Raw genomic sequence first — 26,602 nt, 5'->3', positions numbered from 1 at the left:
TCAGTAGTGCTTCAAAACCAACACGTCATGCATCGTGACGTCTATTGCTGATTTGTAGCGTTGACGTGCACAAAAAAATATAAAAGACGTGAAGTGTTTGACAAATCCCACCCAATTTATCGCCCTTTCCCCGCGAAAATGGATGGGATCGGTCACGAGAGTGATGACGCAATGCAATATATAGGCGGTGCTAGGCCGTACACGATGCCCATTGGATATAAATACGGAAGTTAATGTTTTGAGAAAACATAATGGTCGTTTTGATTGGCCAGTAGAACGAGTCTGCTGTCGTCCCGCCCCCTTCGGAGCTCGCCCTCCTCCCCTGCGCCAACAGTGGTGTCACCGAGGCCGGGCTGCCGCCGGAGAAAGCCGGAGTCCCGCCTGACGTTGAGCCACTTAACCCAAACGGCAACGCAACGGGGCTTTAGGGGGCTGCCTCCCCCCGCCAACGACGTTTAACACCGGTTTGGATCCAGCGCATCGCACTCTCCTGATGTCGGACTTCAAGCTGGGCATCGTACGGCTCGGCCGTGTGGCCGGGAAGGTGAGCAGCCATCCTGGGGTTGCCATGTGCGGTCGGGGGAGGGCCCACGGGACCTCAAAAGAAGTAAAAATGTCCCGCTTGGTGGTTCTAATCGATGTTTGCAATGATTCCCCGATTAATTATATTCTAATGTTGTCAACTTTTTTCTCGTATAAACGCATGTAGTGAACGCGGCGGTGGGTTGTCTTTGCTCTTGCCGCCGCCGCTACCACGCAGTCTCGCTGTAAGATGCTAATGCTAACGCTAACTAGCACTAGCAAGGGTTGTCGGCATTTTAGCTATTGTTTAATTATTTTTCGCCAAAATGGCTTATTTTGCTCGTTGCGACTCAACCACGTCGCAGTTGTCGACCCAAATGTTTTTCTTTCGCCGCCGCGAGTCCTAATACTGACACGACGGCAAGCATTTGAACGAGCATGGCCACGCGAGCACCGACATTTGGATTACTAGACGAGGAAGCCATTGCCCAGACGCCGTCTCAAATCTTGGCTTCCACTCGACATCAAGCCGGATAATAATCAAATTGTCCCCTTGGCCATTAATCATCCCCAAATTATAAATAAAAATCTATTCGATAGATGAGTCAAGTTAGGGGTAGAACGAAAGCCGGCTTGCGGGCATCATAGTGTACTCTTGGGCTGTTAGGTCGCGTGTTTCCACCCGTGTGTCATGCGGATGACGCCGTGCTTCCGACACTCGGCATGCCCGGGGAGGGCGGGGATCTCTTGGGTACTTATCACATGGAGTCTCCCCTACCCACCTAAGGGACCCCGGTGAAAAGATGGAACGTGAATGTCTATTTTTGACCATCCGAATTGCAATCTCACTTGTATTTTATTGCTTTCTCAGACGAAATATACATTGATTGATGAGCAGGACATCCCTCTTGTGGAAAACTACGCCTTTGAGGTAAAGACTGACAATGCCCCCCAATTGCCCCCCCCACACACACACCCGTGTTAAAGTGTATTATGTCCCCCCCCAGGCACGCATGGAAGTCGATGCCGACGGTAACGGCGCAAAGATCTTTGCCTACGCTTTTGATATTGGCAAAGGTCGTTGGGCGGGAAGGCCGTTACATGAGCTTCTCTGGTGAGTCTTTTATTCTGCTGGGAACAAATACCGCCATAGCCTCCATAATTAAGTGATCAACCACGTTTTGGATGACACACCCGCTTGTCCAACTTGTCTTGATCCGCGTCACTCCTTGTCTGGTTTCACAAGGGAGAAGCACCGAGGAGGCATCGCCCCAAGTTTCCAGGTCATCCACATCAACTCTGTGACTGTTGACAACAGGCTCGACAACCTGCGGCTGGTCCCCGTCGGCTGGAGTCCCAAACCGGAAGAGATTTCCAGCAAACAAAGGCAAGTCTGGGAAGTTACAAAGTAACACAAAAGTGTTACAGTATGTCATGTTTCATTTTTGCAAAATGTTTTTCTCACACATTTTGTTCTTCCTCAACCCTCTCCAGGGAGCAGTCACTCTACTGGCTGGCCATCCAGCAGGTTCCGGCCGACCCGGTGGAGGAGCAATACCTGGAGCTGAGCCGCACGCGCTACTACAATGCTAACGGCGAGCTGGTGGAGGAAGAGGAGTGCTCGTGCACGTACTACGAGTGCCACTACCCGCCTTGTTCGCTCATCGAGAGGCGGGTGAGTCTCGACGAAAATATGCAGTGTTACTAATTACGAGTCTGTTTTTGTTATTTTACTGATTTTTATGTTTTGTCCTCTAAAACTTAAGTAACCTTTGCCTGTCTTCCCCAGCTTCGGGAGTTCAACATCTGCGGCCGCTGTCAGGTGGCGCGCTACTGCGGCTCGCAGTGCCAGCAGCGGGACTGGCCCGCCCACAAGAAGCAGTGTCGGGAGCGCAAGCGGGCCCTGGCGCTCGAGTCGGAACCGGAGCGATGATTGCAAAAGGGGGAAGAGGGAGCGGCAAAAAGCCTTTTGATATGCGGGTTGAGGGCACGGGGACGGCGAGAGACTAAAACCACAGAGACAATTGCGCTCGCCTCACTTGGTGGATTGGAAGTTGGTGATTAACGGACATCGGCGTACACTTCCACGGCCATTTAATTCCCCTTGCTTCTCACATGGACGACAGGGAAAGTTTTTTTTTTGTTTTTTCTTCCTCTTTCGGGGGTTGGTGATGCCCTCCGAGCTCGACCTGCTGCTGCTAATCGTTTCGCACGCGAGAGGTAACGACTCGTCTTGCCGACCAACTGGACCGCGCTCGGATACGGATGCCATCTTCTGTTCGGATTGGATCACACTACTAACAGTATTTTGTGCGGCGTGCGTTGTATGTTCTGCCAAGGACTCTATGGCTGTGTGTGTGTTTGCGCATCTTCCAAAAGGGGCCATATTCCAATTTAATTTTATACGGAATCCAATTAGACATTTTCACTATTTTGTAAGAAAGTAGCTGCCGAATTGTTTTTTTTTTTTTTTGTTTTTTTTTTTAAATCTCCTGATTTTTTTTTTTTTCTTGCAGACAACGGTACATGAAATTTACATTATTTAATTCACCTTTGTGTATCCCTCCACTATTTATGAACGGCTCTGGTGAATATTTTTTAAGAATAAATGGTAAAGAAGGGTGTTCTGAAAAATTTGACATCTTTGCACATAGCGTTAGTGTAAAGGGTATAATTGCCTGAGTCTTTTTTTTCAACGTTTTCAGATTGTAAGGCAAAAATATATTCAACAAGAAGAGTCCAGTTCCTTTGATTTAAGGCAAGGCAACATTTTTAGTGAGCACACTTTTTAGTCATACTGTAACATTAGAATTGACTTGAGCAATTATACCATTAGCCTAATGAGATGAATCTTATCAGTAAATATATATCAGAATTCTAACAATATATTCAAACTATCAACTTTGGAACAGATATTCAATATGCCTGTGACATGACGCGTCTTCCATTTTGCCTTCTGCTTTTTTTCTTGTCAATTTTTTGGGAGTCAATCTGCTTTCCAGTTGGTCAATTTGTATTTCCACTCTTGTTTGATTGACTGGGTTTGAGCGTATTCTGACTCACAAATGCCTTTTCGATACTTGTGAATGTGATTCAAGTATTTTTTTACACATTTCGATGAAATTTGAGATTTAGGTGACAATTGGCTTGTAGTCCACAAAATGAAGTCAGACTTTTTTGGAACACCCTCTTTTTTTTTTCTCTGTAACAAGCTTTTTGGAGATTGATGCTTTTGTTTGGCGTCGCTAATTAACTGCAAGAAATAATGCTTGGTTTAAATGACAATGGACGGATGCTGTCTCTTATGATTTAAGTCCTTCCATCATTATTCTTATGTGTGTATGTGTGTCTGGGGGATATTTTGGGCGAGACGTTCTATCAATGGAGCTCTATTTATTTAAAATATTTGTGAAAACCTATTTAGCGGTGGTGATATTTGAAGGCAAACTGAAGTGGACGGACAATATGAGATCTTTTTCAGCTTTGGAATGGTTTTGAGCGGCGTACTACTTGATTGTTTTTCCGCAGCCCTTCCAGGTTTTCTCAACACTGTTAATTGAAATCTTCTACAGCGTCTAAAAACTTGAATCTCCCGCCCCTTCTGTTTGATTTTGGAGACTTTTTACAAAGTGAACCACCTCCTTGTTTGTTGTGTGTCAACTTTTTTGCCTTCCTCCACAATGCACCTGCTTAGTGTGTCCTCGCTGAGGAGTCCAGACACTTGGAGCATTTGTCCCACGTTGACATGCGACTCATTGATTGTGTATTTTGTATGTGTGCGTGAACAGGTTTTCACCACTGCACTAAAACTCTGCTCCCATGTTAGCGCGTTTGTCCTAGACGGGGTGTGATTTCGGCTATGCCCCCCGCACAGTTTTTTGTTTTGTAAGACTATGAAAATGAATCACTTAGAAAATAAGAGCTACAATATGTGACTAGAGTTGGGCGATAACACAGTTGCTTTTCCTATGTAAACTGATGGTCAAATAAAAAATTGAACCTCATTCAATTGTCTGTTCAGAAGGAAGGCTGGCCTGTCAGCGTCCAAAACAAGTTTTGACTGGATTTGATCAACACTTACTTAAAACTAAGTTAACTTAAAAAAGAAAAAAAAATCCAAATCAAAAGTCACTTTTCCATAGTATAGTATAGCTCATTTTCAAAAACGAATTTGATGTGCGAAAAGGTGCAGTACCACCGCCGGTCTGTAAGCGTCGCCCTAGTTTTTCCGGACCCTTTTACTGTTTTGCAAGGCTCTGATGACTTCCGGGTTTTGGGTGGGACGTAATGTTAACAAAATCCAATGTTATTATCCAAGAAATAACTTTAAACTTCATATTTTAACACAAAATGGTCAATCTTGGTCTCACTCGAGTGGACGATGAGCTGGTAGCAAAACACCCGGTGAGCGTTTACAGTTTAACGTGTCGTGTTCGCCTTTCGCTCATTTTGTTCCCATTTACGACATAAATGAAAATATGTCATCTCGCCCTTCATTATTTGTTTTCAAATGTATCTTTCAGGGTTTGGAACGTTATGCTGCCTGTCAGTCTCACGCCTTCATGAAGGGCACTGGAAGTTTTGTTCTCGGTACGTAGTGTATTTATTTTTATTGTATTTTAAAAGCTGGTTTTACTAACTTGTAATTGTTTTTCTTTAATTGCATTTTTACATTGTCCCCGAAAGACTGAACAATCTGACAACCTCTACAAAATCGGAGCGAAATAATTTCCAAGCTATACCTTATATCTACCACACGAGGGCAGTACAACCCTCAGGCGTGTGTTGCATAGGTGGACAAGATGGTGAAACTTGGTCTCTCTTGAGTAGCAAAACACCCAGTGACGTTTTATGAGAGCTAAACACGTAATTTAATAGTGATTTATCACTATATTGCTAAAAGAACATTTGTATCAGTAAACAGTGAAAGCCTGTGCCGTGTTGTCATAGCTATTGGATATTGTATTATTTTGACCTACTCTTACAGGTGCTGTGGGGCTTTTTGCTCTCCAGAAGGGTCTGCCGAAGAGACTTTCATATCCTCTGCAGTGGAACCTGCTTGTTTCTATCGGTGAGGAATTAATATGTAATCTTTCACTTCTTTTTAAGAATCCTTCATTGTTTTGTCTCGTCCAGTGGCATCATCTGTGGGCAGCTATGCGGTGACACGGTGGGAAACCCAAAAATGCTCCGACCTTTGGTTGCTACTCGAAACTGGCAGAGTCCCGGATAGATTCCCGCCACAAAGTACGTCCCTGTGCTATACAGTATGCCTTGAGATGCCATTTAACTTTCACTTCTGTTTTTTTAGTGCCTAAAACAGAAGAACCACCAGGAACTGAGAAGACCAAATACGGTGATGTCATGGATTGAAATCTTTTAAAAAGAACAATGTTGCAAAGTCGAGCTTATCTCTTCCGGAATGCTTGTCTACCTCCAAGTACGATTTTTCACATAGGAAATATAATATATAACAAATGGTCAAACCGTAAACACTCTAACAACCTTCATGATGTGTACTTGCAATGTTTTAAATCACATTTGAACATTATTAACCATCATGCAAGTGTATAAAGAGTAACAAACTGTGCTTTCAGACTTCATAGCATCATTAATGTGAGGATAAACTGATACACTGAAGGTTAGGATTTAGTGTGGCTCTTTTTTTGTCAGATGTTAAGCTTATGATCTGGTATTACATTTTTTGGAATGTATTTCTTGGCTCCGTACGACATTTTATTCTGCAGCATCGCTCGGTGAATGATCAACAATGAGACTCCACTGGGATTAGCAGTCCGATAAAACAAAACGTCCACATGTTCTCTGTTTTTCAAGAGATGTGAAGGCAGTGACCAAAGTTCATGCTTTAATACCCCGAGAACATGCCAAATCGACAACTCCCTGAGCTGCCAGCAGTGACAGGACTAACCGAATACAAATTGGAAAAAGGGAATGTCAATGTCATTGCTCTCATCCTCCCATCGCAGTGACTCAAATCTGATCAAAGCCTGTTGGGAGAAAGAGGAGAAGTAACAAGGGAACTAAAGAGTGGAAATGTGACTGGAGAGCACATCCCACTGTTATTCCTTTGACACTGTCTAGAAAAAAGCTCAAATGCGTACAGTCCTTGCACCCAATTAGATCGCGAGTGTGTGTGCATGACAGCAGAAGAGGAGAGACGGGACGGAGTTGAGCTATCTCGCTCTGACCTCTCGTCTCTTTCTGTTCTTCACTTTTTTTTATTTCTTGGGTTATATAACAGCGGCTCATTCGCTCAGACAGCCCAATGCAAACCAGCAAAACACACATTGAGGCTGCTTGGTCATTTGCGCAGCCCACAGCCATGATCGATGCTCACCCATTTTATTTTTTGACCAGAATAACCAGCGCATGATTGATTAGGTGAAGGTGACTGTTGATTGACATCCTTGGGGCATCACAGTCGGACATTTCCAATATTTTTTGATAAGACAGGAAAATGGGCAGGGTTTGCCTGATAGAGAATTCACTGTTGTTCCAACATGAGTCACTCTGGGCCGTTTACAAAATACATGGAAGCAGAGCGAGTGTTCAAGCCCCAACAAGTTGGGATGATGTAGCATAAGTGACTCATGAAGACTGACAAGAAATATATTCAGAGGAAAAGCAAAAAACATTTTTGCTAGTGTTAGTTACACGATGCCTCAGTAGGTAGGATTGCAGTTTTGGGGGAAAATGTGCAAAATAACACTAATAAAAATAGTCTTATAAAATAATATTATGCTGTAATAATAATAATAGTGTCATAAAATAATATTTTTCACAGATTCAAATAAAAGTGAAAGGATTCATTCGGGTTGGGTTATTCTTTGTCTTGAGTACTGGCAACGTTTTTCAAATATCGAAAGAAAAAAAAGACCCGATATGAATAACGTCCCAGTATGAATATATGAACACAAAGCAACTCAAACTGGAATTTACGTCTGCTCTCCGCCAATCAGCGCTCGGTTGTGGCACGCCTCGACCAATCAGCGGGCTGGAGCGCTCGCGCACATAGGTTTGAAGGGCGGTGCTGGACTCCACGGGAGTGGATTCACACACGGGACGATTAAAAAGTGAACTTTCGCTAGTCATCGCGGAATCAAACATGACATTGAAGACTTGCAACTACCTCAGAAAATACACGCGATAGTTTAAATTTAGTCCAGGTTTGTGTTTCGTTTAATTATTGAGACTTTTTTTGCTCTGAAAGGCTCGTGGTGTTTCATGCTAACTGGAAGGACTCGACTCGGACTTCAGTCATGGCTTTGATAGCCACGGAGCAAGGCAGCAAAATGAGCGGTTCGGCAATTTATGGACCAGTTGGACCCAGGAAAGACACATTTCCTGCAAAAACGCAACCGAAAGAGGGAGATTATTCCACGGACGGACTGCCCAAAGCGTTTCTTCACAGCCTGCGGACCCTGTTTGACATCCTGGACGACGCGGGTCGGGGTTACGTCCACATATCTGAGATCGAGAGCCGCTGGCAAGGCGCTGACACTCGGGAGTTACCCGGCGGGGTGTTGAGCTGCCTCCGCCGGGTCACCCCTCCGCATGGCTGCCTCACGTTCGAGCGCTTCGTGGCGGGGCTGCGCTACTCCATGCTTAATCCGGAGAACCGATGTCATCTGAAGGTGCAAGCGGCCGTCCCTCCACAGCCCGCCCCGAGGTCTGCATGCAGCCGGGTGGAGAATAAGGTACGCCCGCTGGGGCCGAGCAACGTGACCAACATCCAGCCGCACCGTGCATCTTCCCTGTTGAGCCGGACCAGACCGGAGGAGGGAGCGGGCCATCCCGCGTGCGGTCCGGCAAGATACGGTGCAGGGTATGAAAGACCTGGTCGGAGTCTGGAACGGATCCCGGCCCCTCAGGAGGCCGGTGGGTCTTACCGGGTGGAGCCGGGTCAGGTCTCGAAGGCACCCCAGCAGCAGCAGAGCCGGGTGAGGTCCATCGAGTCGCTGGCCCTGGAGTCACCACAGCTACAAGGGCCAAGTATGTCCAACCCGAAGCCATCTCTACCTGTTATGAATGAAAATCTAGGTGGAGGGAAGCATCCATCATGAATATTATAATGCAGTTAATGCAATTAATGCATTGTGAATTTAAAAAAAAAAAAAAAGATTATTCTTATTTATTTATTGTTTTGACAACACACTTCTCACGTATGCTGCATGCTTTTAAAATGTCTCATTTTCAGCTTGTTGTAAATCAAGTTATTGCTGTCATTAAAGCCAGGTCAGGTCAAAGGTCAGTCAAACATGTCCCATCCTTCTTCGCCCTCGCGCTGCGTGACTACCAATGGTCAATTCTCCCCCGGTGTGAGGGAAGTCAAGCTTTCGGAGTCCCGCTTGCTCATTATCTCCCTTGTGCGTCTCCTCGGGTCGCTCTCACGACCACGCTGGCTGCCTGTCACACACGTTCAACCCCCCGATGAGTCTCTCTGGGTTAAATTTGATCGCCGCACACACAGCTAGTCTGCCTCGAGGGTGACACTCTCTCATTCCCTGCAAACTTGAAAAGTTTCAAAAGATTTTTCCACCCGGCAGTGTGCGTTGGGTCAGACTTTTTAGGTGTATTTGATTTAAACAAAGCGGCATGAGCTGCGGAGGTTTCATATCAAAATATTCTAGATATATTTTCATGTTTTGGGCCTCCTCATACTTTCTGTCGTTTCGGACAGAGCAGCACTTGTCCGTGCCGTAATCTCTTACATACAGCCAAACCTACTAGGATTATTCCAGATTACAGGGCCCGGGGTCAGGCCTTGCCAAAAGCATGACAGCTATCAAATCTCCCACCAAAAAGTCTTGCCAGAATTTCACTTTCTCCTGGAGGTTGACTTCAGTGTATTTACCAACAATTAATAATTTGTAGCAATATCAAATGATGTGGAAAATTGACAAAATATGTCCTCCTGAAAGTTTCTTTAATCAGAGAATAAAGTCAGATATTTTCAACAGTAAACTCTTCATGATATTGTAAAATAATAAAAGTTATAAAGATGTGTATTTTCAAGATGGATGGATGAAAATAACATTCGACTGTGGCCCTCTATTTAGAATGGCGCCCTCGTGTGGTGACAAATGGTAACGTTTTCCTCCTTCCTGGTTTTTGGCTACAAGTAACCAACTCATCCTTTCCACATGTGTCCAGGTGTTGCCAAAACTAATTTACCCAGATCCCAAAGCGAGTCCATGACGGGCTTCAGCGGAGTCTCCAGGCGAGCCAATCGCGGACGGGAGGAGCAGAGGCGCCACACAATCACCAATGGAGTGGACTACGAAATGGTCAGTGTGTGACTCGCAATGTGTGTTATTTTTCGTGCACCTCCTTCTCAGAGCGGCTCCATCTCACCCGTGATGCTAATCTGTCAAAAGTAGCTGCTTTTTGTCCACTTCATGTTGTTGAGTCACAAAGAAACAAGTGAATAGAACAAGAGAAAAGTCCCTATTGGCTACCCCGTTCAACTCCCACCCTCGTCTCCTCCCCCCAATGCAACTTTCACCCTCCCCTCAGCGGCGCATGCCTGCCTCCTCTCCGTCCGTCGCTCTCCCCCCTCGCCTTCCACCATTTTCCCACCTTCCTTCGCATGCCTGATCTTCTTTCTCCCCGCCGGCATCTCCTTCGCCTCTGCGTCCGAGGAGGCCAACCGACTCCCCTCCTCCCCTTCTCCCCCCTTCTCTTCCTCCCCTCCCTGCCCCCCCTCCTCCTCCCTCCCTTCCCCGCGTCCCTCCCACCGAGGCCGACTTTGCTGCCCCGATGGTAGCGAGCCGGGTCAGGCTCAGGGGCCCGGTGGAGGACACCGGCCCGGCCTGGACGGCGGTGTGGGCCGCGTACACCACCGTCTTCATCCCGCTCAGCAGCAGCCTGTACAGCAGCAAGGCCCTGCACTTTTTTCTGTGGGTGAGTAGGCGCAGGTGGGAGAGTTGAGGGGCAACTTCTTGGTTCTGTTTAAAGTAAGGATTTTTTTGGGCTTTGTAGAAGCAAGTTTAAATATTCTGGGATCGCTTTTGATCCGCTGTTGTATCGTTGCTTTTTCATCTTTTGTGTCAAGCAGACTGTGCAACTGTTGTGCTGTCAGTGTGTGTCTGTGTGTCGGGGGGGGGGGTGTATTTATGTGCCAACTGGGGCACACAGACTATTTTCAACCCGCCGCCACTCTCTGTTTGATACACGTTCATTGACACGAGCTCCCTGATCGCACCATCAACACACTCGTCTGCCATATTTAGACACAGGCCAAGATGAGTCCAACCCACTTTGATGTATTTGTTTAAACATGGGTTGGAGGGGGGGCGGGGGGGGGGGGGTGTTCGGGGGTGGCCGAATGCCAGCGTTGAGGCCAGCCAGGGACTGTGCAGCGTCGACAGCCAGGTCAGCACAACTCTCATAGACACTGAGGGCAAGCCAGAATTGAGGCGCTGGCTATTTACTCCATTCTTAGGTTGCCGCGCGGTTGCCATGACGCCGGACCGATGGCTCCTCTCGACATTGTTGGGGATTCAGTCGGACTCGGCGTCTTTGTCCGCGCCGTCTTCACAAAGGAGGCGACGACGTGGAGTTTGCATCTTTTCAAAGAGCTCATTTGTGTTTTCCAGCTGAAGCAGATGAAGGAGCTGGAGCAGGAGAAGGACTCCTTGCTGGCGGGCCTGGAGGTGGTGGAGCGTGCCAGGGACTGGTACCAGGGCCAGATCCATAATGTCACTGAGAGACAGCGGCAGGTGGGGCAGAATTCCCAAAGCACGGTGAGTCAAGAGCCAGAATAATTCAAACCCTCCATTGCACATCTAACAGGGAATATCAACGTCTTTTTCCAAATCTTTTTTTTTATTAGGACTTTTTCACTGAAGCCAACCAGAGTCGCATCAACATCCTTATTCCCAAACTACAGGAAGTCAACCGGTGCCTCAATGACCTCATTTGCTGCACTGGAATGGTGAGAATCAATTCTGAGACCAGGACTTTTATCCCAAATCAGCTTTCTCCATTGAAATGAATTGAAATGCAATTCATCCGTTCCAGTCCACCACATTTTTTTTTTTAATAATTGCGTTTTCCTTTTCGCAGTCGTCCTTCCCTTCCAGTGGCGGTCAGACGGCAGGGCACTCTACCACCCCGCAGCCTCCGGTTCCTGCTCCACCACAAGCCATCCTGAGACTGAAGGACCAGAACAGACTCCTCACACAGGTTCCCCAAAGTCCAATTCTACATTGGTGGTTTTTTTTTGGGCCACTTGAGTTTTATATCCTTTCCTTCTCCTTCACGAAGGAGGTGACAGAGAAGAGCAAGCGCATCGCCCAGCTGGAGCAGGAGAAGTCGTCGCTGATCAAGCAGCTATTTGAGGCGCGTTCGCGCAGCGTCCAGGACACCAGCACCATGGACTCCACCTTCATCTGACCTCTGTGAGACTCGACGTCGTTGTTTACCCGACTGACCCTCTGTGGCAGCCATGCACCTTTTTTCTACACCCCTTGACTGCAATTCGTAACGCCTCCACTCCACAAGCTAATTGTGCACTACAAGAGGGAGAAACACTCCGAGCTCTCCAAAGATTCTATACTCTTTTTTTAAAGTTTGGGCTTTTCATCTAAAACAAAGTTTACTCTTCCACCTATCATACAAATTCTACTTAGACTCTGGTTGGAGTTTCTTTTTCGTTAAACAGCAAGGTTTTTATATTCAAGTAGCATGTTCGATGTTTTTGTGTGAGATGATGACGGTGGTGGGGGAAGTTCAACCTCCAAGCTAACGTTGATGGAGAGGCCGAGAAGAGAGATTGGAAAGTTTGCACGCCGAGGAAAGTGGAATCCACTCGTTTGGGAAATGTTTCAAAACACCTTTTTGGCTCTTTTCATAATGCCAATTTCTCCTCTTTTGTCCTCTTTGTGACTGCATGGCCCACAATGTTGAACCTCTGGAGAAATGTAGCTAATCGTGTAGCCCTCCAATACTTTTATCAGAAACGATTTAGCTATTTAGTTTGTTTCTGACAGTAAAAAAAAATATTACTAAGCTGTAAGTGTATACAAGCAAGGTACTGCTGGGATGTCAGCATATAACAGTTATGAAGCGCTGAATGTTTAGTTGTTGTTTTTTTTGCTGCTCAAAGTACATAATGTGAGTGAAACGTTTTCCCCCTCCCATCTGCTTTCTATCACAAGTACTTCAACTACGAATGAAATGTAAAATAATAAATACGAGCAAACAGGGTAACAAGGCGTCCTAGCATTCTTTTTATTTTTGAACAAGCTGCTTGAATTTATTGTTAAAAAAGTGCAGTATAAGGCAAGACCTCTCGTCTCATCAGTACGGCACTAATATTAGTCTTCAACATCTTACGGTGAGTTTTATATTGGCTTCATGTGTTGTGTTCAAATCCGCTCAAAGTAAAACTATCATTTTTTTATCCTTTGTAACTGGACAGCTAGCCGGAGGGGAGGCTTTGAACAATTTCGGAAGACAACCGCCAAAGGTAAATTGAATTCAATCTAACCGTACCGTATTTGTATGTCAGCCTGGCGTAACACTGGCCAAAGTGTTACGGTGAATTGAATCATGGGCGATTTCATGGTGCACAATTGCATCACTTGTTTACTGCCGTCAATTTTCCGTCAGGCCCCGCATTGCTTGGTTGCATCATTGCCAATCGGTGTCGAATGGATGACGACTTGCCACAACACGTCTGCCTACCCGCCGTGTCTCACCAACCTCCACCGCTCGAATCTATATTTTTTTAATCACTCATTATTTCTACCGGATGTACTTTTACACTTATATTTACACCAAGTGTCATTCTTTTAAACAGTTTTTTCATTTTTTTTATTTCTCCCCAAGGGTGTGTGCTTATGGGCCCCAAAGAGGTGACAGGTTTCGGACGCTCTGATTGGACGACAAGATGGGAACAGGATCCCTCAAGTGTCGGTGCGTCTTCCGAGAAGGACTTTTCCAATCATTTGTTGATGCTCAAGCTCCGCATCCAGAAGCCTCAGATTGATTTATCAATTCACTGACTGGGTAAGTGGCATTCATTTGCATATTTAAGAAGTCATTTAGGTAACAGAAGACTAGTTTTTATGTCAGACAAAGGTTAGAACACACTTTGAAGTAGATTTCATAATCTATATTGTAGTATTTCTTCAAATGTATCTTCCTCCTCTCTGAGGAAAATCTCATTTTTTTGCACATGCAAACATAGACATCATAAAATACACAGTGAGTCGATTTATATTTTATAGTGGGCGTCCGCCATGATGTATTGCCTCTGGTTTACCGGTAGTTGACGCGGGGTACTTGCACTTACGACAACTGCTACTACACACACATATGCAAACACACACATTTACATGTGCACACACTTGAGTGCGTTACATTATAACTACAATGAGGAAGCTGAGGGGTCAGTCCATGCAGGAGTAAAGGGCTGAGGGGACCACGGCATTGCAACATTCAATTTAAGGTATGAGGAACATCAAAAGAATTATTCTCTTCTTTATTTACAGGTTCTTTGAAAATATTAATGCATTGAAACTGACTAATAAGAGTATGCTGTCACAAATACTGTCCACTTCCTAGGCACTTATTGAAATACTAAAGGTTTATCGTTAACATTAATGTGTGTATGTATATATCTTTGTTGTGGGTGATATTCCAGGTTAATGGTTTTGTTGACATTAGAGGAGGAAGTAGGATTTAAAAAAAAACTGCAATGCTGATAAGAGCTAGATTAGTAGGTCACCATAATAAAGCCATAACAAGTAATCAGGTCATCAAATAGGAAAAATACCTAGCTGCCATACCACTACTTTTAGTACTATCATTAGCATTACTGCTACAATTACTATTAACAATTCAGTTAATATCCAGAGTAAGATTTTGATGAAATAAAACAATAATAAATCAAATTAATGACGAGCCGTATCTTCTGGCTGGTATTTAAAGTGGAGGTTTTTTTTTGTTGAATGAATGCTAAGTCTTGAAATTAATGAATAGTCCTGTTTAGGAATGGTGATTTCAATATCAATCAAAATAATTGTGATTATTATTTTTTCCCCATAATCACTCAGTCCTACTCCCCGCCATGAATTTTCTCTTCCTCAACTCGTCGGCGCTGTTCATCTCCCAGCGGCCCGTCAACGCCACGCCGCGGGAGCAGACGGTGTACGAGGGCTGCCGCGACATGCCGGCCGTGCTCATCTGGTATCTTGGCCTGCAGTTTGTCAATATGTTCCTGGGCATCCCGGCCAACATCATGGTCCTGTGGCTCATCCACAAGAACAAGGGCGATTCGTCCACGTCGGACATCTTCATCCTTCACTTGGCCATTCTGGATGTGCTCTTCTGTCTCATCCCACCGCTGGAGCTGGCCAATATTGTGTTTCTCACCACCAGCAGCACCTGGTACGTGTTGCGCTTCTTCTACGGCATGAAGGACTCGTCGCCGCTCTTCCTCTCCTGCATCTGCCTGGACCGCTACGTGGCGGTGGTGCACCCCATCACCTTCACTGAACTCAAAGACCGTCAACACCGGGCCGGCCTGGCCATGCTGGTGTGGCTCATCACGCTGGCCTACGCCGCCGCCAAGTGTGTGGGCAACATCGTCAACTTTGAGAAGGTCTTACGTAGTATATATCAAATATGAGATCCATTATTAATCCCTAGGGGATACATTTGCTGAATGAATGTCTTCTAAATTTATTTGGTAAGGTTTTCACCGCCATGATCCTGACCGCCTTTGCCTTCATGGTGTTCTGCAACATCGCCATCCTATGGGTGCTGCGCCAATCCGGGCCCGGCCGAGACGAGATGCACCCGGTGAAGAAGCGAGCCTTCAAGATGGTGCTCATCATCCTTGCCATCATCGTCTTCAACTACTTCCCACCGGTGGCGCTGTTCCCCTTCCAGGACTACTTCTCGCCCGATGTCTTCCGCTGTTACATCCATTACGTTGCCTTTGGTCTGATGGACTTCAGCAGTAGCATCCAGCCCATGCTCTACCTGTCTAAGGAGAAGGTGGCATGTCCTGGTTGCTGCGAGGGCAACATCACGCACCTTCAGTAGCTTCTGTGTTATGAATGTAGTTGAGAGATTAGAATTATGAGTAAAGTGCTGATGTTATCGTAGATTAATTAGATGGATGCACTTAATGTTGTGTTCATTTTGATTGTGCATAATTGGATGTATTTTAAACCATGTATGGAAACGAAAACAGTGCAGTATGGTTTTGTGGATTTCCTGCATAGTATAAAATCTTGTTTATCAAAACATACCATGTGCAATAATTACAATAAAACGGGATTTCTTTTTTGAGAAGACACTGTCAAAAATCTCACATTGTGCTGTACAATAAACGTAAGCAATGAGTTCTTATTCTTGTGTAAAAAATAAATAAATCACAATTCACAATATTTTCGGCTTTAATCAATATCATAATTAGGCCTATAAAGCTTTAAAACCATTGGAGAAATAACGTACGTCGCAGACGCGTCAAAGTGACGTCATAAAACCGGCGCTGTTATGTTTTCAGCTCCAGCGCGCCCCCTGCAGGGTCTAACGGCGAACGACCCACCCGACCGGAGCCACGTCGTTAATGCTAACATTTTTATGGTGCTACACCATTATTAATGCACACTAAGAATGTAGTTCAAATAGCACATTTAGCTCCACAATATCCTTCTTGGACGTCGCCGTTCTCGACATTGCAACGCAGCCACGGAAGCTAAACTCGGACCAACCGCAAGAATGCTTACATAAATGCTAGGTAATGCTAATATTTTTAATCGCAATGCTAATCGTGCTAATGATGCTGATGCTAAGTGATAAAGTTAAGTCACTTTTGGAATGTGCCTATGTTGTCACCTGCATCGTTTCTGGTAAAGAAGTTGTATTAATTGCATAATGTCTCTAATGTGATGTGAATAACGTAAAAAAAATGAAGTAGAATACCTTAAGTTGCTCATCGCAGACGGAAATCGAAGATGTTGTGATACGAATTATGGACGTGGCAACAAAAACAAATGTACGTATTACTAACGGCACAATATTTGTGCATGCTGATTATGAAATACCTGATAAGTCTCGGTGTCTAGTATTCTGCCTATTTTTTAGAAAAATAGTTGTCATGATAACAAATTATTAATATAAAATTAGTGGACGAAGAGAAAACCTGCACCTCACACACAAGGCATTGTATTTAATAATTTTTACAATTTGTTTATAAGATAATCGGTAGAATATTTTAGAAATATTTTATAGCTGGAGACCTAAACACATTGGTTCCACAGATTCCATTCTGAGAACCACCGATGGTCTGGTAAGGCTACTTCCATTGTCACTTTTCTAATTCTGCCACACCACGATTACTAAGAGTGTTGTTTGAAGGAATGAAGCTGAACCACTTCCTTCACCTGACCTGTCTTTTTTTTTTTTTTTTAAATTGTGTGTGGGTGCAACTTTCCCCCTCCTCCTAGCTCTTCTCTTTCCTCGTCCTCTTCACGTCTCGAAACGAACGCTCTCACCTATCTAGGGAAACTCCAAACGTGGCCCATGCGCGAGCGACGGCGCCCGCTGACATGCTGCTCACCGCAAAGAGGGCAGCCGTGCAGCTAGTTTGTGGCACTCAGCAGGTAATAAAAAAAATTAAATGCATTCTTGCTTTATGAAAGCGTGTCAGAAGCCATGTCTGTTTATCTTCCCTCCTCCCACTAGATGAAAAAGCTCACAAACCGGGGGATCATATGATGCTGCTTTTACTAACCCTCAGGGTGGTAAGTCACACTTTATCTCCTCTAAAAAAAATGTTTCATGGATATTATTACATGAGTAATAATAAATACTATGATAGAAATAATACGCTACACACCACTTTCATTGTAGCCGCTGTTCCTCTTTTGTTTTCCGACATGTTGTTCAAAATTTCCCTAGAATATATATGTCAACAGAACTCTCTCGAAGTGTCCGGAACTAGCCAAACTTGCTCTCAACTGTTTTTGTGGTCAATATCACAATACAAGACTTGAAGTGTGCTTATTATTTGCACTCAAGGCGTTACTAATGTTTTCTATATAAGGTGTGGCAGAACATTAGTAACAGTTCTCAGTTTGATACATTGCGGTATTCTTGTGTAACTTTACATGGCTTTGTTTTAATCATAAAGTCAAACAATTTTTTTAATTTTATTTTTTTCTCTCTATTGTAAACAAATACTAAAGATAGTCGTATTTTCTGCCTGTCAAAAATAGGAGTAAAACAAATAGTCATTTTATTCATAATATATATTTTCTTTAATATTTGGACAATTAATTGGTAATTGAAGTTTTGTTCTGCCAAATATCAAAATTGGCTTAAAAAAAGATCTCCTGCAGTATTGCGATTGTTTTTATTCCACTCCAGTCAACGTTAAGAAAGCCCAACATGAACTATCCCTTTATTTAAAGTACAAACACTTCTTTTTTTTTTCTTTTCTTCGACTCAGCCATTATTTTGATGTAACAAAAGCACTTTGCGCGCCCTGACAGGAAGTGAGAAGTAAGCTCACACAGGAAACGCGGTCGAGGTTTCTTCCGGATGTCGGTTGCGCGACTCTCGGAAGGGCGTAATAAGGGGAAGTTGCAGGAAGAATCAAATCTAACGACGGCTGTCGGTCGGTCGACCTTGGCGAGAGATGCCCTTCCTTCTGTGTTGGCAACACGCGTGGCAGTGACGGTTCGAGCACGTGCCGTGGTGATAAGACGCAGACGCTTCCGCAGCTGATCCGCAACACGCGCCGCCGCTTTGACTACCTTCTCTGCTCGCTCTGAGGTCAGATAGCGCCTTGAAATCCAGCCAGATTAAAACAAACAGATTTCAAACAGAAGCGGCAAAACTTGACACGGGATAGTCGAGTTAAATGTTTTATAATTTCGCCTTTATCCACCGCCAGCATGTATTCGCTTTGTCCGCAGCTTGAAAGTGACTCTTTTGCTTTGAATCTTCACCCAGCCTGTCAAATCGATAACACTTTTTAGCTCCTCGGAAATGGAGTTTAATTCAATCACATCTTGAATTGGTGTGTAATTGCAAAATGAAATTCTAAATACTTTGTGGACTGTAAATGCTTGACTTTCAATGTTGTTTCACGTGCTTCCCTCGGTTGCGCAACACCTCCGCCAGTCGCATGAATAGCAACGATACAAACCCGCTGTTTATTTCCTCATCAGCAACATTGTGAATAGACTTTTTTGTCCGTCCCGTAAAGACGCCCTTCCTCTGGGGAATTCTATTTTTATCACAATGATGAACAGAATTTTTCGCTTTTGTGCAACATCCAGCCAGAGTCACATGTTCTCCTTGATGGCAGATCTGCGAGCGGCACTCCACTGCCTGAGAAGAAGCGACCTTGGCGGGGGAAACTCCGATGGAGGAGGAGCATCTGGGCTCCCCGCAATTGGATCTGACTGATTCGGACCCCTGGCTGCCTCGTGATCTTCAGCACTTGAATGGGGAGGCCAAGGGTGAAATAAAGGAGACGACGATATGGCTGATGCGGGATGTGAGCTGCGGCGCTGTCGCCGCCGCGCTTTCCTTCGCCACAGCGCAATGGGAGATCCCTGACGGCGTCGCCGAGAGGACATCTTTCAGAACTGACTGCGATTCTGGACACGATATTTCGCTGCACGAACCTTGTCATGGTGATGAAGTGGAACATAGAGAGGAACAAAATGATGCTGACTCATCAGTGAACCTGACAGGAAATGACTTCAAGGTAGGTTCTCAATACTCTCTTTTGCTTGAGATATACTTTAGTGTCCGAAATTTGGCTGGATGAAATTATGAGGACCGATTAATTAATTAAAATAAATATATATATATATATACTACAAAAAAATACAATATGAAAGATATGAATTTGGGACATTATACAATGTCGTCGAATTTGTCAAACTACAACAGAGCATATAAGAGAGACTCTTTTGTTGCTCCTCAGGTTGCTTTGGCTCATTGCTTGCAGACGAGCTTTCCGGGAAGACAGTCTTCTTTTGTTCTTGCTTTGACAGCACATGTAGTTAAAATCGTAACGGACACATAAAGACGAGGTTTTTTTTTTGTACGATGCCGTGCAAACGACAAACGCGGGCGGATGAGTGCAAATTAAGCGCAGCGAGTTCATTTGCATCGCCGCCTCACTTGTTAGCCATTCATTATGCAGAGGTAGTTTTGTGGCTGGGACGAATGTAGCGGAAAGAGTCTCGTTTGAGTCTCGTATTGCATCCGCAGTCACATGTTGTGCATGATCGATGACCCGTGTTGCAATTTTTAGCCATGTGATGATGCCGCAGCGGCTCAAGAGCCCACAACGCAACAAAGGGAACATTCAACGCATCAGATCGTAGACGACAGTCATAACGGTACGCATCATGCAAAAGGGTTCATTTACTTTGCAAAACAAAAAGAATCATAAACCGCTATTATCTTTTGGGCGGGACATGAAAGAGTGATTTGCATCGCTTTTTGGACACAGCATTGAAATCTGACTCGGAGGAGGAGGAGGAAGACGGCGTCACGGCCAATGCGGTTAGTACCACTGCGGATTTACGGCCGGACAAACCACGGGAGGAGGAGACAAATGTGGCGATGACAGGGCGCGCCGACTCAGCGGGAGCTCAAACTTCATTTCGAGGTTCCAAGATGGCGGACGGGAGCCAAGCGGGGAATGGAACCAATGACGAATGCGTCTCCAACACTGTGTGAGTATTTGTATTTCTTTTTCTGACTGAGTGAGAAAAATAATTGATACTGTTTTAAGGCCTTTTTGTGAAAAAGCTGTGCTTCTATCTTCTCCGTTGGCAGCCATGTTCTTAGTGCATATCACAGAGGTAGTAAAAAAAAAATAAAATCTAGAAAATGGATTCATTGCATATGATTCTGATCAGATGTGATCTATACTTTTAGGGAGGCACCGGCGCAGCCAAAGCAAACTGACAATACCGGACCAACCTTAAAGGTTCTTGCTGCAGGAAGTCAAAAGGTCCCAGCAGCTCATGATGCAGGGAAAGAACCGCAAAAGTTATCCCATGACAACGGGCTGCCCCAAAAACACTGTGAAGACCCGGTCCAGTTGGAACAGCCTCAACTTTCAGAAGAACCACACTCTTCAAACCAGCTTGCGGATCCCGCTGGCAAAGAGAGGAAGGTCGAGACTAAGCCATCGCACCAAACCAAGCATGAGGTCTCTTTGGTACTTACTCTTACCAATCAAGCCCCAAAGTCAAACGAGGCGCAGGCAAGCGCCCTAAACGGATCCGGGCCGGTACTTGTGGCGAACGGTGAGCCAAGGAGAACGGCCGAGTCGGCGGCGGCACTTTGCATGAACGGAGGCGATATGGACCGGGAGAAGGTGCTCCAGCTCGCAGAGCGGCTCTTCAAGCTGGATGGGATCCAGCGTGTAGATGTGGTCAAGCACTTGGACAAAGAGTAAGAACACACAAGTTCAAACCACTGTCCATTTTTTTTTTTTCAATACGATATTAATGAAGTCATTCCTTGTGTATCTCCAGCAACTCCTTCAGTCGTGCAGTTGGCGAAGAGTACCTCAGGTTCTTTGACTTCACTGGGCAAACTCTGGCTCAAGCTCTGAGGTAAGCAGTCGGAAGGCAAACCAAGTGTCCCGAAGGCCCGGTGAAGATGTTTGCATTTCCCTTTTTGCATCACTCAGGTCTTTCCTTAAAGTGGTCATCCTGCTCGGAGAGACGCAGGAGCGCGAGCGGGTGCTCCAGCACTTCGCCGGCCGCTACCATCAATGCAACCCGGACTCCTTCTCCTCACCAGGTGGGCATCCATCTCATTCCCTTACCTTAAGGCACACTCCAATGTGGCACTTTTCACCTTCCTCAGGGGCTGTGCTCGCCATCACCTGCGCTCTGATGCTCCTCAACACGGACCTGCACGGACAGGTGGGCAGCACGCTTGAGCCGAACGGTCCCCCGAGTTGCGCGCTGTCAATCAACTGTCCTGTTGTTTTCACAGAACGTAGGCAAAGCCATGTCCTCGTCCCGGTTTGTGTCCAACCTGGAGGGCATGAATGACGGAGAGAACTTCAGCAAGGATCTGCTGAAAGTAAGAACTCGCTCTCAAAATGGTTTTATAACTGAAAGCAGTTGTTCATGTTTTATTTTTTTCTATGTACCTTACAGGGTCTTTACAACTCCATCAAGAGCGAGCCGCTGCAATGGGCCATGTGAGTACTTAGCGAAAACGATTCTTCGGCGAAACGAACGCTTTGTCACATCTTTAACCGGTGGCTCTCCAGCGACGAGGAGGAGCTGACCTCGGCGTTGACAGAGGAGGTGGACGCGCCGCTGCGCTCCAAGAGCAACCCCTTCCAGGACGTCCCTCACGACAAGGCGGCCCCCGTTATCAAGCAGGGCTTCATCCAGAGGAAGCTCCACGCCGATATTGACGGCAAGCGCAGTAAGTGATCGACAAAGTGCCCCGCTCACCAACATGGTCCGTGCTGACTCATTGCGATTGTGTCGTCAGCTCCTTGGGGGAAGAGACGCTGGAAAACCTTTTATGGCGTGCTGAAGGGAATGGTCTTTTACTTACAGAAGGTTGGTAACCTTTGCAAAATACATATATATTTTTTTTATGAGAGCACCAATTAAATTTTGACATTTGTGTGTGTCAGGACCACAGCAGGGGGGAGCAGCAGACCAACGAGGAGGTGGTTAGCGTCCATCACTCGCTGGCCGAGCCGGCGGCCGACTACACCAAGAAGCCGCACGTCTTCCGTTTGCAGACTGCCGACTGGCGAGTTTTTCTATTTCAAGCGTCGTAAGTTTGGCAGGAATATATCGTCCGTGTCGCGTGACCGCCACTCAGCGAGTGTCGCCTCTCCGTCGCAGATCCAAAATGGAGATGACCTCTTGGATCAGCCGCATTAACTTGGTGTCGGCGCTTCACTCCGCTCCGCCCTTCCCCGCCGCCGTCGGCTCCCAGCGGAGGTTCTGTCGACCCATCCTGCCTGCCTCGCAGTCCGCGCACACGCTCGTATGTTTGTTACTATTTTCAGTCTGTGTTAATGCACTGACTGGCAGGTTAATCGATTTCATGGATTCATTCAATTAGATTAATTCATTGAGGCACTTCCAGAGTTCACAATCAACATATCTGCAAACAGAGTGGAGATTGATTCCAGCAGCTAGTAGTAAAAATGTAATTGTTCACTTCCCGCGCAGGAACGCCAGCTGCAGTCTCACGCCGGAATGCTGGAGTCCTTCAAGACGGACCTGTCGTACCTCCAGCAGAACCCCCCGGAGGGCAAAAAAGCCCGAGGCAAGGAGATGGAGGAGCACCGCACCAGGGCCGAGTACCTGCAGCACGAGGTAGCGACACCAGGCGGCCACGTCTGCAAAGCGCGCAATAACGTTCCATCGGTGACATTCCGAATGTCCATCGCCCGCAGATATGTCGCTACGAGAGCTACACGCGAGTGCTGGAGGCCTGGAAGGGCGTGGAGAGGACGGGAAACGGCGCTCTGATCGCCCCCGCCCTCAGCTTGTTCGACAAAGCCATGTGCGCTTCCCCGGTGGCCGAGGAGGGAGAGGAAGATGAAGGCCACCTGACAAAGTCCCACTCCAGCCCCTCCCTCGACCTGGACATGGGGTCACAGAGCGGCGTCAAAATCAAACGCAACGTCTCCGAACGATGGACTTACCGGAGAGTCTCACCTCGGTTGAATAAGGACGCATGACAGCAAGATGGAACGTTCAGTGACAATTGTTTATTCCTGGTACAAATTGAAACCCGACCACTCGTATCCTTTTGTTTTTTCACCTCGTGCACTTTGACAAAATTTACCTCAGGGATTCCTAAAGGCAAAGAACCTGATTCATTTGTTTATTGACCAAAAATGTGTGGACCTGATTGACTTATCGTATGCTGTGTCGCACTCGTTCCAATGGGCCTATCTGGTTTTTGACCGCTAGGTGGTGCTCTAGTTCAAGTAGCGTTTTGGAGGATGTTCCGATTGCACTTTTTCAATCTGTTTATGTTAAGTCATCATGTCATTTTTATGATTGTTTTGTTCATATGAAGGGTCCGTTTTGAAATGTGTTCAATCTTTCCAATGCTGGAGATGTTTTTTTTTTATTTTTTAAATTGGTACCAAACAAATAATATTTGTCATCTCATGTCATAATATCTGCTTGATATTCACATTTAAATATAAAATATAGTGAAGACTGAATTTTTTTCGCCGCCTATAATTTTTCACCTGAATTAAACTGTTTGTCATATCTTGAAAACATGGCACCGTTTTTTTTTTTTTGTGTGTTTGCTTTTTACAGCCTGACATTTGTATCAGACTAATTTTGGAACTGCGCTGGTGTCACAAAAATATTTTTAGGTGAGTGTATTTCTAATGATTATGAGGAATCCAAACAACGGTGTAACTTGTGTGTTTGTTTTTTTTTCAGGACGAGACTCGGTGAGCACCTTGCCAAGATAAGCGGCCACCTTGCGTCTGCTCGCCGATGTTGACGTCGGTCGTCCTCCAAGTGTGGTATGTAATAATTCATATCATAAAATACAGACATCAGACATACCATTTTTTTCTCCCTACTGCAAGTACAGTAATCAAGTACAAATTTTCTAGTTAGTCTTGAAATGTGTTTATTTTGGAAAGGTAAAACCGTTCTTTTCATAAGTTGTGTGTGTGCTCGCTCGCCGCGCACACAGGCCCATTTTGTTCCCTTTCAAGCCGACATGTCGGGTTGCAGCCGACCTCAAGCGCTTAACAATAAGAACAGGATGTCAAGGATAAAGGCCCCTAGCACTCCCCCTTTTCCAAACTTCTAACATTCCTCACACTGGAATGCAATGCAACAATAGGAAACGCAATGACGGGCAAAGACAATCGCGAGGGCGCCCTGTCTTGTCCCAAGTTCCGAATGGGATCAAGGCACTGGACTCTGTATAAGCTTTTTATTTAGCCAGACGTATTTTGGGTGGTGCGCCATGACTGGACGGGCTGCGGGGGCTTCGTTAACGTAATAATGCCGGACTTTCCTGTCCGCTGAATGGAGGCCGTCTCCATTCATCGACTGTCATAACAACGGCTCATTAAGATAAAGTCAGATTGTGCAGATGAAGGTGACTGATGGGCCACCTGAGTGACGGAGGCCTCGGGTCATGTTGAAAGGTGACGCCGTGACAAAACATTCCATGGTGAGGAAGGCGGCCATTAGCGTCTTGTTTGGATCATCCCAGCTGAAATGTTTGCTAACTTGAGCCGAGGGCGCTGCTTTCCAGCCGACCCGGTGGGCTCCGCTTTTGGAGGACCGCCGCCGAGTAATGAGTGGCTGGAGCAGCAGGGGCGGCCTTAGCTGCTGGGTTCACGGAGCATCTTTCCCAAGAAATTGTCCCCTTTTTTTCTTGTTGGACCATTTGCGCCTCTCCATCCGAGCTTTGTGAGCCTCAGTCAGGCCTGGTTGGGTAATTAAAAAGGCAAGAGCTCAGAGTCAGGATCATTAGGGGCCAGTCTGGCATGCTTTTTGCAAAACACACACACAAAAAAAAAAAAAACTGAATAACACTTAGTCCCGCGCAGACCCTTCGCTAAGGTTGAGCTGTCAGCAAAAATGAGGAAGAAGTTTGTTTTGTCTGTCTGCACATTAGTAGGGACACTTCCTGGTTTTACGCTACTTAAATAGCAAAAAGATAACTTAAACGCCATATTCCATGGATTTAACAAATAATCAATTTTATTGTGTTTAAAGTTTCAATTTTTTTTTAGACAAACATTTAAATAAACCAATAATGGTGAACAAAAGAATACCTACTCCCCTTTTGGAGCTAATAATAATAATGAATTTATTATTATTATTATTAATTATTATTATATTAAGTTAGATTTATATTGCGCTTTTCTATAGAATTCTATACAAGTCCACAACACGTCCAACATGCAGCAAACGCCGCACCCGCCAAACATTTATTTTCCCTGCGGTCTCAACGGCGCTCCGGATGCTCGTTGTCCATCTGCTGCTGACGCCTGGCACGCTCCACTTGTTACTCCATCTCTCCCACTTGAAAAAGTCTTTTCTCTGCCCGCACCTCTCCACTGCCACCCCCTCGGTCTTGACTGCCGTGGCGTCAGAGCCGTCTCTCCATGCGGGGCCCTTGAAAGCTCTTCTGCAGCTCTCTCAGACACTTCAACTAGTAAGAGTCTACCCAGACTTTGACGGGGATGACGTCCGATCATATATGGATGGAACATTACATTTATAGATGTTTTGCTTGACATTGAAATCACAATTTATAAACATGACCAATCCTTGATTTTAAAACTCTGTATTTTATACGCATATTATTCCCACTCTCAATGCTAATGTTCCATTAGCCCGTCAATGGACTGATAGCTTGAGCACTGGTTTCTAAAACAATTATTACATTCTGTATTTAAATATAGGATGTGTGTAATTATTTTTGTTGCGTGTTTAGTTTTACATTAAACTCCAACTGGGTTGGTTGTCCTTTAGCAGATTGAATCAGGCTCAGGGAGGGCAAGAAAATGTGACATGGAGTTGAGTCCTCCTCCCCCTTGCCTTCCTACAAGCTTAATGCAAACACTGGCTTTTGTCGAGAAAGCAGCTGTTGTTGGAATTAACACAAGTGCCTGTCTTGAGGGCATCTCAACACATGACCTCCCCTTGCCCCCTCCTTTTACTAAAACACACACTCAAACATTACACTCTTGACACGTGGCATAAAAAGAATGTTTGCGAACTAGTCGGCTCCGTTTTGATCTGCTTTGCATGTCTTGATGCAGCGCTCGGACCCATCGGCCGTTGCACCTGCTTCCTCCTCGCTAATCGTTAACCCGAGCGGCGCTGAATGAGTTGTTTTGTGACTCACCGCCCTCTATAGTATTAGCCCCCCCCTTCTCCTCCTCCCGGGGTCACCCCATTCGCTCCCTCGGGGCGGTACCTGATACCTGGGCTGATTTTTATCCATCCTGCCTGTGCGATGGCGTTCAATGTGTGTGCTTTGAAAGGTGCGTTTTTCTTGATGTCTCGCAGTCAAA

At 45.6% G+C, this 26,602-nt stretch overlaps 5 protein-coding genes and 1 long non-coding RNA gene across 9 annotated transcripts; 5 read left to right on the top strand and 1 right to left on the bottom strand.

Moving 5' to 3' along the window:
* The first annotated feature begins 314 nt into the window (after positions 1-314).
* zmynd19 (zinc finger, MYND-type containing 19) lies at positions 315-4,526 on the top strand. Its single transcript, XM_037266315.1, has 6 exons — positions 315-544; positions 1,394-1,453; positions 1,530-1,636; positions 1,769-1,909; positions 2,017-2,197; positions 2,312-4,526. Exons 1-6 carry the CDS (start codon positions 494-496, stop codon positions 2,453-2,455), a joined length of 684 nt encoding a protein of 227 aa, XP_037122210.1. The 5' UTR covers positions 315-493; the 3' UTR covers positions 2,456-4,526.
* A 234-nt stretch (positions 4,527-4,760) lies between these two features.
* Positions 4,761-6,165, top strand: tmem141 (transmembrane protein 141). The gene is made up of 5 exons (XM_037265726.1): positions 4,761-4,926; positions 5,046-5,112; positions 5,510-5,593; positions 5,659-5,769; positions 5,834-6,165. The coding sequence occupies exons 1-5, from the start codon at positions 4,873-4,875 to the stop codon at positions 5,893-5,895; spliced, it is 378 nt and encodes a 125-aa protein (XP_037121621.1). The 5' UTR covers positions 4,761-4,872; the 3' UTR covers positions 5,896-6,165.
* Positions 6,166-7,555: 1,390 nt separating this feature from the next.
* Positions 7,556-12,753, top strand: sapcd2 (suppressor APC domain containing 2). 2 transcript variants are annotated; one of them, XM_037265724.1, is made up of 6 exons: positions 7,556-8,534; positions 9,693-9,830; positions 11,142-11,288; positions 11,378-11,479; positions 11,611-11,730; positions 11,812-12,753. In XM_037265724.1, exons 1-6 carry the CDS (start codon positions 7,803-7,805, stop codon positions 11,938-11,940), a joined length of 1,368 nt encoding a protein of 455 aa, XP_037121619.1. In that variant the 5' UTR covers positions 7,556-7,802; the 3' UTR covers positions 11,941-12,753. The 2 variants fall into 2 exon arrangements, with proteins under 2 accessions (XP_037121619.1, XP_037121620.1); XM_037265725.1 differs by having other exon boundaries at positions 7,556-8,535; positions 9,697-9,830.
* A 225-nt stretch (positions 12,754-12,978) lies between these two features.
* On the top strand, positions 12,979-15,947 carry LOC119131224 (proteinase-activated receptor 3). Its single transcript, XM_037265470.1, has 3 exons — positions 12,979-13,557; positions 14,607-15,154; positions 15,247-15,947. The coding sequence occupies exons 2-3, from the start codon at positions 14,621-14,623 to the stop codon at positions 15,598-15,600; spliced, it is 888 nt and encodes a 295-aa protein (XP_037121365.1). The 5' UTR covers positions 12,979-13,557; positions 14,607-14,620; the 3' UTR covers positions 15,601-15,947.
* On the bottom strand, positions 14,503-16,558 carry LOC119131225. The gene is made up of 2 exons (XR_005099614.1): positions 16,486-16,558; positions 14,503-15,603 (listed from the first exon to the last, which is right to left on the bottom strand). It is a non-coding gene; the product is annotated as an uncharacterized LOC119131225 (long non-coding RNA).
* LOC119131221 (PH and SEC7 domain-containing protein 4) lies at positions 16,081-23,822 on the top strand. Of its 3 annotated transcripts, XM_037265462.1 has the most exons (18): positions 16,081-16,300; positions 17,010-17,165; positions 17,248-17,306; positions 18,878-19,282; positions 19,838-19,925; positions 20,039-20,264; positions 20,470-20,991; positions 21,075-21,155; positions 21,233-21,345; positions 21,412-21,470; positions 21,544-21,633; positions 21,711-21,754; positions 21,827-21,987; positions 22,057-22,127; positions 22,205-22,350; positions 22,422-22,566; positions 22,755-22,901; positions 22,982-23,822. In XM_037265462.1, exons 4-18 carry the CDS (start codon positions 18,935-18,937, stop codon positions 23,267-23,269), a joined length of 2,529 nt encoding a protein of 842 aa, XP_037121357.1. In that variant the 5' UTR covers positions 16,081-16,300; positions 17,010-17,165; positions 17,248-17,306; positions 18,878-18,934; the 3' UTR covers positions 23,270-23,822. The 3 variants fall into 3 exon arrangements, with proteins under 3 accessions (XP_037121357.1, XP_037121358.1, XP_037121359.1); XM_037265463.1 differs by lacking the exons at positions 16,081-16,300; positions 17,010-17,165; positions 17,248-17,306 and adding an exon at positions 18,141-18,339; XM_037265464.1 differs by lacking the exons at positions 16,081-16,300; positions 17,010-17,165; positions 17,248-17,306; positions 19,838-19,925 and having other exon boundaries at positions 19,148-19,282.
* Positions 23,823-26,602: the final 2,780 nt, after the last annotated feature.

Source organism: Syngnathus acus, chromosome 12 (genome assembly GCF_901709675.1).
Source record: "Syngnathus acus chromosome 12, fSynAcu1.2, whole genome shotgun sequence".
In the NCBI taxonomy this organism is placed as follows: domain Eukaryota; kingdom Metazoa; phylum Chordata; class Actinopteri; order Syngnathiformes; family Syngnathidae; genus Syngnathus; species Syngnathus acus.
This window is presented reverse-complemented; position numbering and strand designations above follow the sequence as displayed.